Raw genomic sequence first — 20,957 nt, 5'->3', positions numbered from 1 at the left:
CGGTCGACACTCCGAACGCACCCATCGGATGTTTGCCGCTCACCTTGCGTTCGATGAACCTCACCGGTCGATCGGTAAGTAACCGGTTACTAACCGCAGCGTTCTATGGTCAACCGGTTAACGCATCCGTTACCATTCTAAGCAGTTGATTGGAGCACGTGATCATTAGCTGTCACGTGATTAACTAACCGGTCGTGCTCGTCGAACGTGAGCTTACTGAGCCGTGCGGGTTTGCTCTGCTAGCCACGCCATCTATTAGGGCTGTGAGTAACTATTTTAAGGAAGAAAATTAAGTTAAATTTAAAAAAAAAAACCCGAAAAAATAAAAAAACGGGAGAAATGGATACTCAAACGTACAACCGGGAGAATGGAGTAAAAAATGGAACTCTAACGTGAAAAACGGGAGAGTTGGCAGGTCTGGCATGTGCAAATGACATTGATACCGAAAGCTTTTTGCTTAACGGGTAAAGTTTTCATGAAACGAAAAAAATTCGTTTCTTTCTTTCTAAGCCATGCTCTATCCAAGGCGAATATTGGGAAAATGAGAAAGTTTCTATGCCAAACAAATTAATGGCGTCAAACAGATACAACGTATGGCGTCAAAATAATATGTCAGAGGTCAGCTCGTATTTTTCAGTCTTACGAATCTGATAGGTGCTAGTTTTACTTGCGTAACACTTGCACTAGTCAGATTCGTTTACAAATGCGTTTTTTTTTTTTTTTTGAAACTTTATTCGAAAGTAGTTTCCAGAAATCGCTACAAACTGCTTTTTTTTGTAGCGAACTACTCGCTACTCCACTTTTTTTTAAAAAGTAGTGCGCTACACTACAAACTACTAAAAAATGTAGCTACTGCAGTAGCGTCGCTACTTGTAGCGCGCTACTTCCAACCACTGACTTCAGGTTAAAAGCTCACACATAAAGCAAAAACTGAAAAAATAATGAACTAGAAGGTGAAACAGGAAGACGTGTTATGCAATGATACATACCTTCTTTTTACCAGGAAGCTAAATCGATTCAGTGAAATCCAGTTACAACGTTGCAACAAATGCCAATACAACAAAGTATACATTCCAGCGAAATACATTTTGAGTCCCAACTTAATTGACATTACATTGACTGAATTCTATTACAACAAAATTATCGTTAAAAGGAATCAAATTTGTAGTCCTTGAAATTTGTTGTAACGGGATTTCTCTGTTTTGCAAAAAATGATGATAAAAAACTTATATTTAATCAAAACACAGATATTTGAACCTATTTTTAAAGATTGAACTTACTTTGAGTGTTTTTTCTTGTGCTTGATCTAATTGCATAAAGCGAAAACTTAGCACATTATACCACTTAGTAATTGTGCTATCTGGAGAAAAATCTGCTAAGCTAACCTGAGAACTTCCCTAAAAATTGAAAGAAAAAATTATTATTTAATCAGCCTTAACTTATTATTGTTGGAAGAGATTTATCGAAAAACCAAGTGCAAGTAAAATAAAGTAATAAACTTTGACAAAAGTAACAAGTAAAAAAATCAAAAAATAAGCTAAGTAAAGTAGTCTATTTAACGAAGACCCAAACAAGCAATCAAATCCATTTAATAGAGAGCATTGTTAAAAAGAGATTTACATTTTATGACATTTTAAAAACATAAAAGCACTATAGATCATGTAAGCATGATAAAGTTACTTTTATAAATGCATTATATCAATTTAGAATAACTTTTAAATAAAAACAAATAGAAAAAGAAATAATCTTTTTAATATTTAGTTTAAAAAGTTAAATTTATTTCTACTTTTCAAATAAATTTTGGCATTTAATTTAAAACACAGTGTATATGAAAGTATTTATTACTTTTCACAGCTATGCACATCTTAAAAACTTTTTCCGGCATCTTTTTTTGGTACTGCAATTTCCTTTGAAATGTTTCAGAGGATTTTAACGTATCTTCACCAGAAGGTTTGTTGACTTAAGCAAAATTATTGTTTAAATCTTCCTTAGTACCACAGTCCATTTGGGAACTGTTTTTTATATTGCATACTCTACATTTCCAATTTATTTGGGGTTTCTATTATTTTGCACACTGTCGCGATTTTCCCCTTTCCCCTCAAATATATCCATATTCCTTTAATTTTATTCAGAACAGGATCATTCTCCTCATAGTTCTATATACTTGCAAAGTTTTTACTACTTAGAATGAATCCACCCTTGGCAAAACTGTAACAAAGGGCATCTGCTATCTGTCCCACAAAAATATGTTGTTTTTGAAATTTTGGATATGCTATATCATAAGTTTATTTTTCACCTCTTGATGCAACATACATAGCAATTTTGATGTACATTTAGGTGACAAATTGCAAACACTCATGTTTTTGTTTTTTTAGATTTTTGTTGATTTCTTTCAGATCATGGATGAGAGCTGTCAGAGAGCAAAAAGGAGGAAATAAAAAAAAGGTATAATCATGGGCATAAGATGATATTCAAAACTGCATCAAAATAGCTCCTGGAAGCAATGATATTCAAAAATTCAGCAAAAAAGGGCTGACTTATTAGTTTTAAGGAAATACATTTTTTTTCCATATTAATTATGTTTGAAATAATTGGGTAGCAATTAATACATGGCATATATTGTTCTTAAAGCTTTGCATTCATTTCTCAAATTTCAGTTATGAAAAAAGATCAGAAAAATGGGAGTAGCTGTATTTAGAAAATTTTAAAGAATTCTGTTATAAATTTTTTAGCATGCATTATTGGAGTGGGAGGCAAATTGAATGAAAGGACTTAGATCTCTTTTCGTCAAGATGTTTAATTATGGTTTTGTTATTGTTGCTTTTCATTTGATACTAACATTCCATTTTGAACAAATTTGCTGCATTGAACTATTTTTTGCAAGTTTGTTTATTTTTATATAAATTTAAACAAATTTGCTGCATTGCACCATTTCTTGCAATTTTTTTTTCTTTTTAAAATTTAAATTTTGAAAGAGAGGAGGCAATTTCTAATCCCTGAGTCCTCAAATAAAGGGTTGAGGGAGCTTAATCTTGGCTGCATCACTCAATAATATCAATTTTCCATATTTCCTAGTTTCTAATTAAAAATATCTGGATTTATAGTGCTAAAAATGAGAACGTCAATTTTAAAATTAGGTTTGTTTGTAAAGAAAAAAAATTACAGCGGAGTTAAAAAAAGGTTTTCTTATGTGGTAAAACATACCTTTCATAGCAAGAATTAAAAATAAATACATACATACATACATAAATATGTGTAACTTAAGAATGACTAAAATCAAACTCACAAAATTTAATGAATTTACATAAAAACAAAAAAATTAATTTATTTATTCAGGCCTAGGAGTGACATTTGACAAAAACAATGTAAGAAATTAAATTAATTTTTCGAAAAAATATAGGAATTTCTCAAAAGAAAGTTAGGATTATTTTTAAAAAATATTAAAAACTCCCCAAACTAAAAAGCACAGAAAATACAGGGCAGAGTCCAAAATTGATAGTCCTAGGTATGTTCCAATCTAGGATTTTTTCCAACACTTGAAACTTTACATTTTTACTTCATTCCCTTTTTAATTTCTACAAGGTGAAAAGAGACTGCCGAGACATATAGGTGTGAGCCATAGATCGAGATGACTTCTCACATCACTCAAAAAATATATGCAATACATGGCTCAGAAGCATCAGTGAATTAAAGCACTCTGCTATAATTCTCAAATAAGGACTCAGTGTGTAATCTTGGCTATATTACTTTGAAAAAAATAGCAATTTGATTTTTTTATGTGGTAGAACATATGTTAGTGCAACAATAAAGATAAAAGTAAGAGTAATAAGCTTCAGTACTTTTTTTCATTCTTAGTGATATTTTACAAAGTTGATAGCTCTAAATTTAGTTTAAAATTTTCTTCACCAAGTGAATGTATTTAATGGTTTAATCTATTTTTTCTTGATTCCTAACACATCAAATTACATTTACGAAAACTACATTAATGCTCTTCCCTATAGCCAGGGCTAAGGCAGAAATCCACCGCCAGCACTGTCAATTCCAGCCGAGGACTGCAGTTTCGTGCTTATTAGCACTCATCAGCCAAACCATTGCTTTGGTCACTCGTTTGGTCAGTACTAATTCTGTATTAGCTACCAGTTTGTTTGGCACTCTTGGCTTCCTTAAGAGGTTTTCCGCCTCCAGCTCAGTCGCTTTCCTATGCCAGCTGATTAGTGCTAATAAGCAGGAAACTGCAGTCCTCGGCTTTAATTGACTGAGCTGGAGGTGTATTTCATGTATCAATGCTAGCTTGTAATTAATGAATTTTTTGTAATTAGTTTTTCATAACAGAACAAATTGCAATCCCCCCATCCAATCATGAGAAACCTTGACATCCCAAAAACTTTAACTAATTGATTAAACTGAAGCTAATTGAAAAGCCTAAACTATTTGAGATTCATCAAAAATCTTCTGCTTGCTTTCTTAAGTGCATAAGAGGAACAAACAAAATAAGTTTCGTCAAAATCCAAGACTATGAGCGTTAAATCCTATTTTCTTGGATGAGTAAACCTAACAACTAAAATCATTATTGAAATAAAGAACAAAATAAGTAAACTTAAAGTAGCTACGTTACTATACCAATCAACTTCAAAAATAACTGAAAACATATCAGGATACAAAAGGATTGAAATCTCAAACAATATGTGCAATTTTTGGCAAAGCACGTCTTAGGAGCTGGCATGTTCTCAAAAATTCATTTTTCAGCGGAAATCACAGTGTTTGAAAATCGAGGTTGGAAAAATAGGCAATGCAAAAAAAGGAGAGAATACAAAGGAAAATATACAGGACTAAAAGGAAAACAGGAATGTTTTTCAGATTCACACAAAAATATATGAACACTGCGAGGCCTGTTCACTTATTTTGCGATTTAAAAAAAAAACTTATCTATGAAGTATGAAGTGAAAAGGGGGGGGGGGCGCTTGAAACCAGCGCGAGCACCGAGACCACAGGTCTATTGTACTATCCCCGCTTAGACTACTAAAGGAGCCCAGTAACAGAAATAAATCTCAGCAGTTGCCTAACCGAAATTCTAGGCAGTTCCCAGGGATCTACATAGTGATATCCCAAGTGCTCAAATCTTTGTGTAGAGTAGAAGTCACATTCACATAGCACATCAATTGAGCTTTCATCAGCCATATGACATCCTCTACACGAAGGGTTGTCGGTAACACCCATCAGATTAAGGTGCCTATTAAGAGAGCAGTGTCCAGTTAGTAACCCAACAGACTTCTTGATCTCATTCCTGCTCAAGTTAAGCAGTTCCTTGGACCTGTGCCAGGGAGGCTGCTGGTTCAGAGTCTTGGCCTGTCTTTGAGACTCGGACTGAAGTCACAGGCCATATGATTCATTCATAAGAAGGTTCTTTGCAGTAGTCCTTACTGCATTGTAGGGCAGGCAGAGGACAGGCTCGGGTCCCATAAACGGTACATTGGAGTCCTGCTTAGCTAACTGATCTGCCAATTCGTTACCTACAATGTCACGGTGACCAGGAACCCAGTAAAGGGAAACCCTATTACTGCCAGCTAGTCTTACCAGTGCATTATGGCACTCCCAAAAGCTTATCTAACGTGGCATACATTGAAATAACATCCAACTGTCAAAAATATTGAACACATATACTCAAAAGCATGAAATCTCAAACCTGCATAGTAATTTTGTGCGAAATAAGTATTTCAATTATGGCATACTTCCAAAAAGTAAAATGTTCCATCAACTGTCAAAATATAGAATTAAAAAAAAATTAATCTGATGTAGTATAATCTCAAAATTACTTCCAACTAACCAAAATGTTTAATAAGATGCAAAAGGAATGAAATTCCACACCATATGCTTTCAATGTTGGCACGTTTACAGAAAAGTAGGTGAGTTATTAATTATTATAATGAAAGTATTCCAAAGTTTACAATGTGAATGGAAATGATTGAGAAGGTAACATTCAGGACTGTGAAAATCGAAATTGGGCAATCAGGATGGGAAAAAAGGAAATGAAACAAAAACAAAGGAAGAAAATAAGTACTTGAAAAACAAGGAAAACAAGGAGAATTGCCACCTCTGAAAGTCGGAAGTAAAATTTATTTGATTGGAAAAGTGAGAATACGATATGTCTTGAATGACTCATAGATGAAGATTATGTAAACATTACACTTTAAAAAGCAGGAGTTTTGAAGGAGTTAACACCAAAATGTCGGAATGGGAAGGGCCCTTCAAACTCCCCGATTGCCCAATTTCAATTTTCACTGTTCTGAATGTTACCTTCTCAACCATTTCCATTCACAATGTAAACTTTGAAATCCTTTCATTAAAATAATAACTCACCTACTTTTCCTGTAAATGTGCCAACATTGAAAGCATATGCTGCAGAATTTCATTCCATTCCTAAATTAATATTGGAGTAGTTTTGAAGGAGCATACGAATCCTGTATCACTGTATATGCAAGTTCCCAGCATTCAGGAGATTCAACTTGATTCTTGTTCAGAAGCTTTCTTGTTACACAGATATTTTGTTAATTACCTTCTATTGTATTAAAAATGTTTGTAACGAGAATACTGAAGCAGGTTTGTAATTTGCTGTTATGTTAAAAAATATATATATATATATAAAAAATATATAAACGTTTGAAAAAACTGTAAGCATATTTAGCGCCATAATTTTTTATCAGGCAGATGCAGAACATAACATGTTTGATACCCAGTATCTGGCAAAAGGACTATATGATGCAACACTAATTTTTATTTAAATTAGAAAAATAATATACTCAAGAAATTTTTGTAGTGTTAATCGAAAATAAATTATAATTAAATTATGAAACTAAAGACACTTACCAAACATTCTTCCTCTGCATTATTGTTAACAGACCAAATATTAACTTGAAGCGTTTTGGTACACAGTTTCACAATTGGCACAGAGAAACGGAAATTTTCACCAATTGCAGGTTTGTTTAAATTTTCAAATATGCTAGTTGTGAAGGTGTTTAGATCATCACAAGATATAGGGAGAAGGGCAACTTTAATGCATCTAAAAAAAAAAAAAAAAAAAAAAAAAAAAACACAGATTAAGAAAACTTAGAAATTTAGCAGATTCATAAACCATCAATATTTTCCTTAAAACCTTCTGTAGTTTTTAATTTTAGAATTCATTAATACATATTTAAGGTGGCTAAAATTCTTTCTAGAAATTCCCCGAGCTAACCAGCTTTTTTCCTCAGAAAAAAAACTTTCACAATGCTTTCTCAACAGGATCAAATGCTTTACAAAAATTCATTAAAATAAGTCATGTCTCATTTTTATGAGGCAGTAAAAAAAGAATTGCAGGACTTAAAATTGGATTCTTGGCATGATCGTGTCTCCTTCAAAATTTTAACTTTTATTTTTGCACTTTTAAAACTGAAAATTCAAAAAATAAACATTGAAATTAAGAACTAAATTTATAGTATGTTCTAAGTTCAGTGGTACTAAAATGGAAAGTTAATTTTCATAATATGCTTGGTGATACGGATGCCTGACCGTAAAGAGGAACAAAAAATTAAAAACTACATTAAAAACAGTAAAAGTACTACTCTAGAGTCTATAGCTAAATGCTTCAAAAGAGAAAATTACAAACTCTGTTTAGAAAGCAAGATAATTGCACATTTCAGAACATACAAATGCTTCTAATAAAAAAGGCAGAGCAACACAAGGAAAAATTATTTAATGCAAATAATTTAATTTTCAAAAAAAAAAATCAATGATTGATAACACAACCTTAATTCATGTTTATAATGTTTGCAAAAATATCTGAAACTTCAAACACCATTGTATTTCTGCATTTTTGTGGAAGAAGTTCTGAGATTTTGATGATTTTCATATGAATTATTATCATCAACAATAACAAATAGCCAGACTTCTACGTTGTTGATTATCCTCCAGCTTAGGGTTTTCCAATCCCATGCCAAACCCAATCGCACAGGATTTGGGATTGTGAAGAGCCATCTCGGATAAAAGAAAGCCTCAGATTGACTTCATCCTTCTAAAAGTTAAATTATAATGTCAAATAGAAAAGTTGTGCTTTTTCAGAAAGACTTCTTTCGTTACTTGAATTAGTAGTTTTCTGAAATTTTGTACACCCGTTGATAGAGAACTGCTAAGTCACATACCAATAAGCAACTATCGTTTAGTATGCAGAAGTTTGCCATAAAAAAGTTCTATTTGTCTGATAGTTCAGTAAAAATAGGAGTCGGACCCAAATATCCAAAAAAAAAAGTTGAAACTAGACGCAAATTGTTAATCACCCTCCCAATAAGAACAAGTAAAAAGTCCCACCCCATTCATTGTGCATTGGGTTTCGGAATGGGGGGGCATCTAAAAATTGCTATTTTGAGTATTTTTTCGGAATTTTTAAAGTGCATTTCAAGTGGGAATATCGTGTCATACTAGATTTAAAAGCATTAAATTAAAGGTGTTTCCATCCCCCCCCCCAAGAAGGATGACACAACCCACCAATGCTACAGAGCCCCCCCCCCCTCTCCCTATAAAACGAAACAGTACCCACGAACCACCCCTCCCTACATTTCAAGTGGAAATACTATTTTGTGCTAAGTTAAAGTGAGAAATCAAGTGTGTGCATCCTCCAAGAGCAATGGCGCACCTCCTCCCAAAGCTTTAGCATCCCCTCACCTCCATTTCAAAAAGAAGTATTATTTCATGAAAAATTTAAAATGCATTAAATCTGGATTATTCACTCCACAAGAACAGTGGCTCAGCTCCCAAAACAAAATAATGCACTTAAAGATTACCCCCCCCCTGGTGGCACATTTGATTAAATGGTCAGAAAAATTACGCTGAACTGTTTTTCCCCCCTTATACTATATTGTTTTCTGCAGTATTTAAAATCAAAATTTTTAGCTTATGGTGTATATATATACAAGCATGCCTCAAATACGTCATCAGATTGAGATTAACTCTCGTCGGAACAGGAGTTTTCAAATGATATCTCCTTAACAAAAAGTCTTCGTTATCACAATCTTTTTTGGTATCTAGATCATCGGCAAAATCGTTATTGCTGCAGCTATGTCAAACACAGTTTGTGCATATAATTGAGCACTTCAGTCCACTTTCAGACTTTTCAAACATTCACTATATCCAATTAACACTTAGCAAGCACACGACATGAGGCACAGAAAGTCTTTTAGAGCAGAAAGCTTGGCTGTTGTAATAGGACGCAGATGATATTTCTGTGGTGCTTTCTCCTTCTTTGTACCCATCAAAAATGACACTAGCTTTCCCATACTTACAAGTGAAATAAACACTGCATTGCTGGAATATTTCCTTGTAGCTTGTAGATCATTACCGAAAAAAAAAACATGATGTAGAAGGTATCTTTGATCTATAACATATATGACACCAGCGGTTTGTTTTGAGAAGGCATTTTTTTTATGTGTAAAATAACTGGAACTTAGCTTTGCCATTGTTTATGGTTACTTCTAGTAGGTAACACTTTCATGTAAGAATCAAAAAAAAAAAAAAAAAAAAATTCGAAATCAAAAAAGTATTGCGCTCAAAAGTTATTTTCCGGAGAATGACCCATATGCATAAAGATACTTACAATTTTTCTTTTTTTCTTATGTTTTTTTTTTTTCCAATTATTCCTTATACTTTATAGACATCCTGTGGACTAGAAGGGCGAGTTTTAAAATTTTGCATAAATTTGAATTCAAAATCAATTGTCAAGCTTACGTTATTTTGAAGGTAAAGACAATATCCTCATATATATAATAGCCAATGATCGAGTAACGCTCCTGACGTCATCAGCAATGAAACTCACACCATGGCATGATAATTTGATAATATGTTTTGGTAATGCTTAAAATGCAAGGACAGGCTTTATTGTGACAAGACTGACCTGGAGTCGGTAACTTAACTGTTTTACTGGTAAAACTCATTTTAGGAGAATGTCAACAATGAAAGCTATCTATCGGAGGTTAGGGTTAATCCACTGGAGTTAGGGTCAAAATTTCAACTATCAAAATATCACCAAACAGGCAATTGCTTTGTTCAAATGCAGAAGCAATTTTCACCCGTCATATCTTGACGGGCGATTTTCTAGTTTAATAATAAATACAACAGTTAGAAATCAATCAAAATATTTTAATTATTTCACATGAGAAATTGAATGATTACTACATATGAAAACATCTATTATAAAATTGCATAATGAAAAACAAAAAAGATAAGAAAAAATACATACACTTTGTATTGATTAGGTACAGATAATGCAGCTAAATTGCGAGCTCTTTCAATCCCAACATGAAGCAACCCATCCTCTAATGAATACCTATACATTTTGTGTTAAAAACTAGTTAGATCATAAATATAACTAATGAATCACAGAATTGAAACATTATATAAAAAAAGGATACTAAATTTTATTCATTTGATAGACTTTTACTGTCTCACCACCTAAACTTTTCATGGTTGTCAAGAAACTTTTAAATGGAAAAAAAATGAATTTTAAATGATGCAAGATTCCTGCCTTTATGGACAAATCTCATGTTTTCCCTCCACAAAACAATCATTTTTACAATTACACATAAGTAACATTGCATGGCAAAAAAAAAAAAAAAAAACCTTCAAATTGCTTACCTGATATAATTCCTGCTGATTTTTATGTGAAATGACCCCCTGAATCCAGACCCTACCCCAGGCTTGGGCGGGAAGTGCCCAACTTGCCCTTTTACAGTAAAACGACTCCCTGATTGCCTTTTTGTTAATGAACTGGCAGCCTTTTGAGTTAAGATTCTGACAAGGAAAAGGAAGGGAGCCAGTGTCCCTTCCCCTTGTTTTCCTATGACGTCTTTCTTCTAAGTAAAAATAATGGATAGCCTTCCTCCTCCCAACATGGATTGCCATTGAGCTGACTATGAGAAATGCATGCCTTCCATTATTAGTTATTACAAGGGATAAAAAGTGGCCTGGGCATTGGGGAGAATAAACAATGCTCTTCCATGGATCTTTCACTTAGGGAACAATAATGAATGAACACCTGGTTTTGTTCTGATAAGCCACTGATAAATCCCCAGAATCACTTTTTAACTCCTTGCCTCAGGGTTTGCATCCCCTTTTATTCAATAATGGGGGGCTGTTTACATTAGTTTCTAGCATTGATACTGCCAAAGAATACTGGCTCTCATCTTTCCTCCTTATTACTTCATGACAAGGGAAGTGTTTCTTTGTACACTCAAAATGTGTTTTAGGATAATTTTAACTCTTCTCTTTCAGCAGGATAAACCTTAAGTTTGTCCTTTGCATTTTATAACCTTTAATACTGCTTTTACATTTTGCGTTAGAATTAAGCAGGTAAAGTGGAGCATCACAAATCCGCCAACATCTAAAATCTCCTTCGATTTTTTTCCCGATTTATTTATTTATTTTTGTCGAAGCAATTTTTTTTTTTTTTTTAATTTTATTTCAGTCTACAATAATAAAAATTGTAATTATTTGCGGTCATTCATTAATTATATAAGGATGATTTTAGCAATTTTTACCCCCCCCCAACACAATGTAAGGGTACATAGAATTTTTCAACCCCCCCCCCCTCCATTGTCTTATGTAATATTCAATTTTGATTTTCAAATAATTAAATGTTATTTAAAAAGTATCAGTTACACTAAAACTACTAGTTTGACGTAAAAAAAAAAAAAAAAAATTCAAATATATCATATAATGGGATACTAATTTAAAATAAAACATGCCACACATAGTGTTTCTTTTATTATATTTTTCACTATTCATTCTCTGTAAAACAAGTAAAAAAAAGCTCATCCTAATGCGTTTTTTACCTTCCAGATGCAAATGAAATATGAGCCCTGCCAAACCACTTGACTGCGTGATTTCTGATATGAAATATTGACTTGGAAAATATTACATAAGAATCGGTTTGACTTACTCCCCCCAAAAGTAAGGGTACGTATGGATTTTTAAAAACCCCCTTCCCTCGGGATCCTTACAAAATTAATGAATGGTCCCTTTGCCAACACAGTAGTATTTGCACATAATTTGTGAATTATAAGTTTTATTATTATGCATTATACATATGCCGAACTTTTTTTTGTTCCAAATATACTACATTTGTATTTTTGCTGAATATACTTAACATTGTGTACTACTGAAGAAATATAAAGAAATTGCAAAAACAGAAAGCAGGTGATAAAGATAGCTGCAGATTTACAGCAAATTGCTAATATTTTGCATGACACGTGCCAACACAGAAACACAAAAATAAGCCGAAAACACAAAGAATTTAGCATGTAAAAGCCAAATGTGGTTAATTTTGGACATTTCAATTGAAAAGATATGACTTAATAATAAATGCCAAAAAGTTTCAAATTGGAGCTGTTTATTGGGTTTTTTTCTTTATGTTGGTGGTTAATTGCAAGAGCAATTATTACTTTTGGATTTTAATGTCTTTTAAGCTAAAGCTAGTTACAGTTGAAAGAACTAGTGAATCATAATTTTTTTTTAATGATTATAAACTATTCAATTGTCCACGAATATTTTGAAGTTTTCATTGTTGCAACAGTAAGACATCCAATCCCAGGAATAACAGTAACATATATCCCACTAATGCTTTGAGGCAATTACATATCTTTTAGTTTCAAAAAAACTACCCTTAACTCAAAAAAATGCCTTAAAAAACAGCAACCTGCCCTTTTTAAACCCTGGGTGAAGCACTGCTGAATCTAAATATGACCACCGGTTTCCCCTTACATGTCCCACTTTTTGGAAATGCCTCCCCCCCCCCACACACACCACACATTTTTTTTTTTCAGTTTTTTAGTTTTATAGTCATTATTTTAGTTTGGAAGGGAAGGGTGCATTATTTTAGTCATTAACACTCTTATGAAGTGCTTGAGAGGTGCAAATTCCAAATGCATGAACATTTTGAATAAGATGGGAGACTCATGGGGGTATTCCTCCTTAAATATTTAAAAACTCATCAAAACCACTCCTTTATCCTAGGGGTTGTTTTACAATTTTTTCACTTATTTTTCAGCAAAAAAACCAGTGTATATGGCTCCCTCCTATGAGCCCAAGGTCCGAAAAAAAATTTTACATGGTGAAATTTTTTTAAAAAAATATTGGAAGCATTGCATTTTGTATAGTTAATAGTCAGAGTTGCGTCTCAGATCTTCAGCAAAGAACCTGCCACATTACTCAACTTACATTCCCAGACATAATTATGTTTAAAAATGAACTTAAATATGCTTATAAAGTAGCATTAATATATAGATTTATACTTCTAGGGATGCATCGGCTCCATTGTTTGTCACTTCTTGATATAGCAAAAATAATGGGGGCAGAGTGCATCCCCAAAAATATAGATATTCATTTATGCTATACTATAAGCATACTTAAGATCATTTTAATCCTAATTATATCTGTGAATTAATGTTGAATAATAAGGGAAGGTTATTTACCTGAACAAACCCTGTCAAACCTGAAAAAAATAGGGGGGGGGCACTATTTCTAAAAAGTTGGATGTGTAGGGGAGAAAAGGTGGTCATATTTGGATTCAGGATGTCACTTTACATAAGAATCATCAAGCATAATGGCAGAAGTGTTTTAAAGTTTTTTTTTTTTTTTCGCAGTGTAATTAGTTTATAAATATCTTTATGAAGAAACTAACAGGAAAAAATAATTTATTATTTCCAGCAATTGGTTTGTAATTAACTGAAAGTTTTAATTTAAAAAACAACCATAACAACAAATTATTTACCTCAGTTTTATTTGAACTTGTGCAGTTTCCAAGTTCAATTCACTTAGACCAAAACGGTCTTCAGCAGACCTGAAAATGAAAGACCCAAAATTAATATCCGAATTGCACAACCAATATCTTAATTTCAAATCCCATTGCATAATATAGAAACCAATTCCTTTTTTTTTTTTTTTTTTGAAGCACAATAATACTGCTGGTACTATATCACTTCTACTATCTCTCAGCAGCACAAGTTTAAGAAAAATAACTTCAAGAATGCAATGATATTATTATGATTTGGAATACATTTTCAGAATCTCATAAAAATGCATTAAATACAAATCATTATAACACTTAAAATGAAATTGTGCAGTTTGAAAATTATGAATTGTACACCACTTATAAGCACTAGATACAGCAAGTAATGATACAAAACATAATTATTATTTGAGAAGTTTCAGTCCATAAAACAAATAAATTAGGCTACATTTTATATGACCACAAAGCAACATTTAAAATTATCAATGCTAATCAATGTAGTACAGTTTAACCTCCAAAATCTAGACATTTTTCCAATCCTAGTTTTATAAACTTTGACTATGCTGCATCCAATGTCCATATTTTTTTATGAAATGCAGATAAACTCTTAACTGAATGCAAAATAAATAAATCTACACATTTTTCAGAAATTTAATTAATCGTTGACAATATAAGGGAAGTTGTTCGTGCCAATGAGGAATCGCTGATCGTCCACAAACTGACTGACAGTGAAATTTTGAAAGGTGAAGAAAATGGAACTGATGAAACATTTGACCTGAAAATTATTTTTAAAACAATTACACTCTTAATTATACAAGAACAAGTGATCCTAAAAGAATATGAGCCTTTTTCCCCGTACACTATTATCTCCCACAGTTAAAAATATGGAATATCCACTTCCGATCTCTCAGCTTAGACTGTCACGGAGAATTGTGTAGCAGGAATCCATAAAGAAATATAGTAGCAAAAATGAATTAATCACAAGTTGTGAAATGCAATCTTAAATAATTTCATTAAATTTCATTTTCATTCCTTTCAAGCTGCTTATTTTTAACTTTTATGTATTTATTTATTTTTTCAATTATATGTTTTCAACATGGTAAGCAAAAAAAAAAGTTCAAGTAACTTTAGGGAATCAGGAGAAAAAATTCCTGAAATTGAAAATTCCCTGATATCTGTATTTTATTAATGTCCTAAATGCCCTTAATTCATTAGAACAATTTTATCTTCTAAAATGTTCATTAACTTAAGACACTGCTGAAAATTAATAATAATTTTTATGAGTCTCTTGAATCAACTCGGATGCAAGTGACTTAAAATTTTTGAGTTGAATGAGAGTAGCAAAATAAGAAATATAGTAGTCCCTAATTACACAATTAGACATATGAAGAGGTTAGAAATAATACTAAGCACAAAATCATAAATGTCCAAATGGTAGAATAATGTCATTAAGAAAAACGAGCGAGTATTATAGATGTGGATGCAATCGGATTTTGAAATGTGGAAAAATCAGGACTGACGGGCAAAAGTGTAAGAAACGGCTAATATGCACAAATTTTGCACTTAATTTGTAAAATTCAATAAATATGTATGTTCTTGAACCCGAAATCTATGATCAGATGTCAGTTTTCATGACTTTTGAGCATTTTTTGATGAAAATCATGACTTTCCATGACCATTTTTGATCATAGTTGAAACCCATGATTTTTGCCAACTTTCCATATGAGCAGACACCCTTATCTTACTGTAAATATTGAGGTTCAATACATTGTTGTTGAGAAAAAATCAGATGAATCATGGCAGCGTATAATCCGCACCTCATTAACTGTCCACTTTTTTAACAGATAATTCGCGGATTATATACAGGAAAATATGGTATAAAATAAAACGTTAAACCTTCTAACATCCCAAATTTCATACAGATATGCACTTAAAATATTCAAAAATTAAAGTGATTGGAATTTAAAAAGCAAAACACAATAAAATATGAACGGTCCAATATTTAAGTACATAAAACAGCTGCCAACATTGTAAAATAAAAATTTGGTAGACTTTCAAGCAAATGGGTTTGCCAGCAGAAAAATTGAATGTATAATGGATTTTCAGAATTAAATGGATTTTTTACACTGAAATGGGGATTTATCAAACTAAGTATGCATAAAAAGTATGTATACTTAAAATTCAGGATATATGTCTAGGGTTTCAGATTATTTACAATGTTTTTACTATTTCGTTGTTAATTTCATTGTTTACTAAGGGGAATTTGATATTTTTTCCTTTTTTGGAACTTTAATTACATGAAAATTCTCTTCTTGGAGAATTTCTTGACTTTTGATTAAATTCAAGAAAATTCTACCACTTTATTCTTGTTCATAAGCCTTCTAAATGAGGAGAAGGTATGGAAATACCAGACTCTCCCAAACAAAACAGCAGTTGGCATCTATTTACATAGTACTCAAAAATGCATACCTTTTGTTCGATGCTTCAAACACTCCACTGTCACCAGCAACTGATTCATCACTGACAGCAGCAGAAACACTACGGTTGTTTGAGCTAGTAAATGTACAAGTCTGCAACTCATCACTCCCCAGCTCACAAATAGGACTTAATGGAGGGTTGCAATGCAAATCGTTTGAAGATTCTCCTACATTCCTTAAGTTTACATTTTGTTCTCCACAAAGGAATCCTCCACTTTGACGAAGAAACTTTTGATCACTAAACATACTTTGCTCAGTTCGTAAAGCATCTACTGCAGAAGGAGCAAACTTCAGATCAGTTAGCTGATCGTCTATGCTCATGGGTAATTGTCTTTGCAATCTTTCCAAATGAGTTTGCTCATAACTAGGAGGTGGTCCGTATTCATAAGGTGAAACAGGTGGTGAGATGGAAGACAAAGAAGAACGTGGAGACAGTGATGGAACACTATGTGCTACTGAAATCGGAACATTAGAATCTTCTGAATTTCCACTTGCTATGGCAGGAGAACTTCCTTGAATTAAATGTCCAATGCGTTTATGCAAGTCCTGTAAAGAAGGATCTGCTGAACACTGAGGCAGACCATAAATATCAGTAAAACTTAAGCTACTTAATGAGCCTTTGCTGCTTGCTGATAAAGAACCGGTGCTCAACGAACCCAGTGAGCTGCTAGATGACACAGATAAAGTACTAGCTGATAAACTGAAAAGAAAAAAAAGTATATGTCAACTATCATTCCAGAACTATTAACATGTTTCGTATTTCTAAAAGCATCAAAAGATTTAAATCAACTGAAAAACAAACTGAGAAAAATTAATGAGAAAAAAGATATTTTAAATTTTCCTACATTCAACCAGGGTTGTTTGGTTTAAACCACATTGGTTTAAACTGTGGTTTAAACCGACTGGTTTTTCTTTAAATGGTTTTTTTGAAAATTTTCATTCTTTTCCCTCAAATATATTCATAAATTTTACATATTATTGTAAAGAGTAAAATCTAATTAATGCAAAGTAACTAGCAAAGCTTTATAGATTAATTACAGATTTAATAAATTTAGAAACTTATATTTTTTAAGGTAATTCAAGTTTGCTAAATAGTTTTTATTTTTTATTATTATTTTTTTATTTTCTTAAGTCTATGCAGCTTTTCTATAAGGTACATAAATATAGAAGGCAGAACAACTAAATTAAACTAAAATTATATGGAAAAAAATCCAAGTAGCTCTTTTATAATTTTTAATTATCATTATTTTTCAGACTTTTGCATTTCAAAATAGTCCAAAAACTAAATTTCAACCAAAATGCAATATACCACTTAATTTTCTTGATTACTAAAGATTTATTGAAATAGATTATTTACCATTGACGCAATGCATAGTGTAAAAATATCTTAACACTAGAATATTTAAATGACAATACAAAAAAAATAACAGAAGAAGTCCGAGAACACTTAGAGTAGGCATAAAATTGCTCTTATACCTGCATACTTTTTGCACCCCGATACACAATGCAGTCAGAGCAAGAAAAGAAAATTTATAAAATTTTGAAAACAGAAAACATTTATGTAACGCTGTGCTCTTATAAAAAATATTTAATGCCAAATTTTCACCTTTCAAAGAACTTTTTTTATCCCAATGTAACAAAAGAAGTCTCATGTATGAATGGTGGAAGAATCAGTAAACATTAATTTTTACGAGTCTTCATTATTAAAATATGTTAACAAAGTATTTTCATTTAAGTTTATACTGAGGCTTTTAATTAAATGATTTTTTTTCTTTGATAAAAAAAATAGTATTACTAAATGCATTAAACCTTGAAAAATAAAGTCTAGAATGGAAAAAATTATGATTTTCTTAAAACCTACTAGTCCTGTTTCTATAGTTGTTGTCACTGATACATTAGGTAAATAAATTACATGATTTGTAACTTTTTTAAAGCTTTAAACAAAATATGCATTGTTTAAGAATGCGTGATTTTAATTTTACTTCTATTTTTTATTTATAGTAGATAACTATGATTATGAGGAAATTAATTTGCAAGAATTTATGCTTGGTTATTTGTAATTAATAATGTTTGAACTATTACACTAAATTATTTCTTTGATTATTAATACCAAGACCAATTTATGTATTGTATTTTTTATAATAGTAAAGATTTTCAAATAATATTCACTTATAGAAATCTGTTCGTATGAGTAAATGAAATTACAAGATTTTACTCTTAATTATTTAATTAATTAAAAAGAAATTAAGTACAAATATGAATATTAAACATTCCTTAACAATTAATTCATGAAATCTTCATGTTTCCTAAAATAAAATTGTTTTTCTTACAAATCATGGTAAAAACCAAATAAACCCGGTTTAAATCAAAAAAAAATTTTTTTTTGGTTTTTCTCCAAAAAAAAAACCTGTTTTTATACCAACCCTGCATTCAACGTAAATCAAGAGAAAAGAAATTTTAATTAACATTTTGTGGGAAAACTAGTGTAACTTTTTTACATAGTGAATTTAGCATCATTTGCACAAAAATTAATTTAATTTTTGACATTCATAAATAGGCATGGGTCCCGCTGATGACTCATGAAAACTGGGTCCCAAGGACTCATGTTTTTTTTTAAAAAGTGGGTCCATTTTTTAATTTTTTTTTTTTTTTTTTTTTTTTTTTTTTTGGATTCCAAGTTGTCCGTATTAAGAGAGAATATATTGTCCCTATTCAAGTGAGCAATTTCTTAATAAATATATATATATATTATATACTGTTTTAAAGAAAGCAGATTTTTTTTGTTTGTTTGTTAGCTTTTATTGAATAGGCTCCAAAACTACTAGACCAATTTTAACCATTTTTTTCGCTAAAAAAAGCTACATTATCAGGAACAGCTTATAATTTATTTCTAAAAAACTTATCCTTAAAAAAGTTATTTCATGTTTTATGTGATTTTTAGCAGCTTGTAGTACTTTTTACCCAACAGACCTTGAACCAATTGGGCCAGGAAAATATTTTTTTCTACTAGAATGCAGCAAATTTAATTTTAAGCATGATGAAAAAAAAATGTTTTTGCAGATAGAGTGATTTTTTTTTTTTTTTTTGAAAAACCTTTATTTTGCATTTTTTCATGGCTTTAATTTTTTGCTTAGCTCATGTTGTGAAATTCATAAAGGCCTCTTTTCCAAAATTTAAATATGTACTAGTAAAAAACATTTCACCCTATTCAGAAAAAAAAAAATTCAAAAATATACAATAGTTTTTTTTTTCTTTTTTTTTTTTTTACAATAGTTTTACTGCAGAGCACGGCACGATTTTTAAGCACGGTCAAAGTTTTGCGATCTTCAATTAACGATGACATTGTCTAACTGCAGTGCTTAATTTTTTTTTCATTCGTGGATTTTATTCGCCCCCCCCCCCCTCCAAACATTTTGCTGTGCTTATTTAATGTTACACATTTGTGTGCATTTTGTTCAATAAAAGCAGTCAGTTTTTTTGTCTTTTGCAGACAACGGGGAACAATTTTTTAAAATGCTATTTTAATTAAATTAATAAAGCTCGCAGCATGATCGTTGTTTTTGTTAGGGATTGACAGTTAAGTTGAAATAAATAGAATAGATAGCTTGTATAGGTACATTTTAAGTGCACAAAAAAAAAAATTTTCAAATTAATACTTATATACATAGAAAAGATAAAAGATTGGTAATTACCATCAAAGACAGATATGCATAGATTGTACAGATAGATAGATAAATACAGAGGTCCATATAGGTAGATGGTCAGTAAGAGATATAGAGGCCCATCATTTAAGGAACTTCAACAGAGGTCAATGCCCCCCCCCCCCACACATACACACGACTTTGCAAAAATGTATTCACACAAAAGTGAAAGTGCTTTTTGTCATTTTCCAACAAAATGTGCATTGAGAGTACACCTTTTGCCCCCCCCCCCCCATCCTTAGGAAAAATTCCAAATAGAGATAGATATATAAATTAATCTTGATATGGATAGATGCAGATTGATTAATACCGTCGCTCAATTTGCTTAATACCACCGCAGGAGGTGGCAATTTTGGCGTGAAAAGGTGAATGACAAGTAAACCAAACAGTCGCCGGAAACGGCTACTTGCATAGAAAGGCAAATGGCATTAAAAAGCGAACCAGCTGGTTGACGCAGGCGGTTAGTATATTATATAGAAAAGAGTTTAAAAAGACCGAGTTGGATGGTGATGTTGTACTTGGTAACTTTTGGAAATTGGTTCAGGTTTCATACTCTATTTGGATGAAAAAATTCCATGACTTTTCCAAAACTTTTCCATGATTTCATAAAAAATTTCAAGACATAGTTACGCATCTGATTTAATATCAAACTTGTCAATTTTCGGAAATGGGCATTAGCAAAACTTTGCCTTTTCCTCATCGAAGCACTTATGTTTGATTGAAAAAATATCAGAGTACACTGCAAAAATGATTCATATTTGTCTTTATCATAGATATTTAAGGAAAGTAAAAATGTAGTGAATGCAATATACTGATGTTTAAATGTCTAATAAATATTTAATAAATGGGGCAGAATGATAACGAAAGGTTGAATGAGTCATTACTAAGTTTCAACAAAATTTCTTCAAAAAGTATTGCCTTTTTTTGTCAATAAGCCATCTAATCATTCATGCAACTTGACAGTATATT

At 31.7% G+C, this 20,957-nt stretch overlaps 1 protein-coding gene across 1 annotated transcript in view; it reads right to left on the bottom strand.

Moving 5' to 3' along the window:
* LOC129219446 (protein kibra-like) overlaps nt 1-20,957 on the bottom strand; it is a 94,573-nt gene that overhangs the window by 36,101 nt on the left and 37,515 nt on the right. Inside the window, exons 10-14 of the mRNA XM_054853841.1 lie at nt 16,280-16,987; nt 13,793-13,861; nt 10,265-10,351; nt 6,865-7,057; nt 1,281-1,397 (exon numbers count right to left, since the gene is read on the bottom strand). Of these exons, the coding sequence (XP_054709816.1) occupies nt 1,281-1,397; nt 6,865-7,057; nt 10,265-10,351; nt 13,793-13,861; nt 16,280-16,987 (1,174 nt within the window). The remainder of the gene's footprint in view (nt 1-1,280; nt 1,398-6,864; nt 7,058-10,264; nt 10,352-13,792; nt 13,862-16,279; nt 16,988-20,957) is intronic.

This window comes from Uloborus diversus, chromosome 3 (assembly GCF_026930045.1).
Source record: "Uloborus diversus isolate 005 chromosome 3, Udiv.v.3.1, whole genome shotgun sequence".
Taxonomy (NCBI): domain Eukaryota; kingdom Metazoa; phylum Arthropoda; class Arachnida; order Araneae; family Uloboridae; genus Uloborus; species Uloborus diversus.
This window is presented reverse-complemented; position numbering and strand designations above follow the sequence as displayed.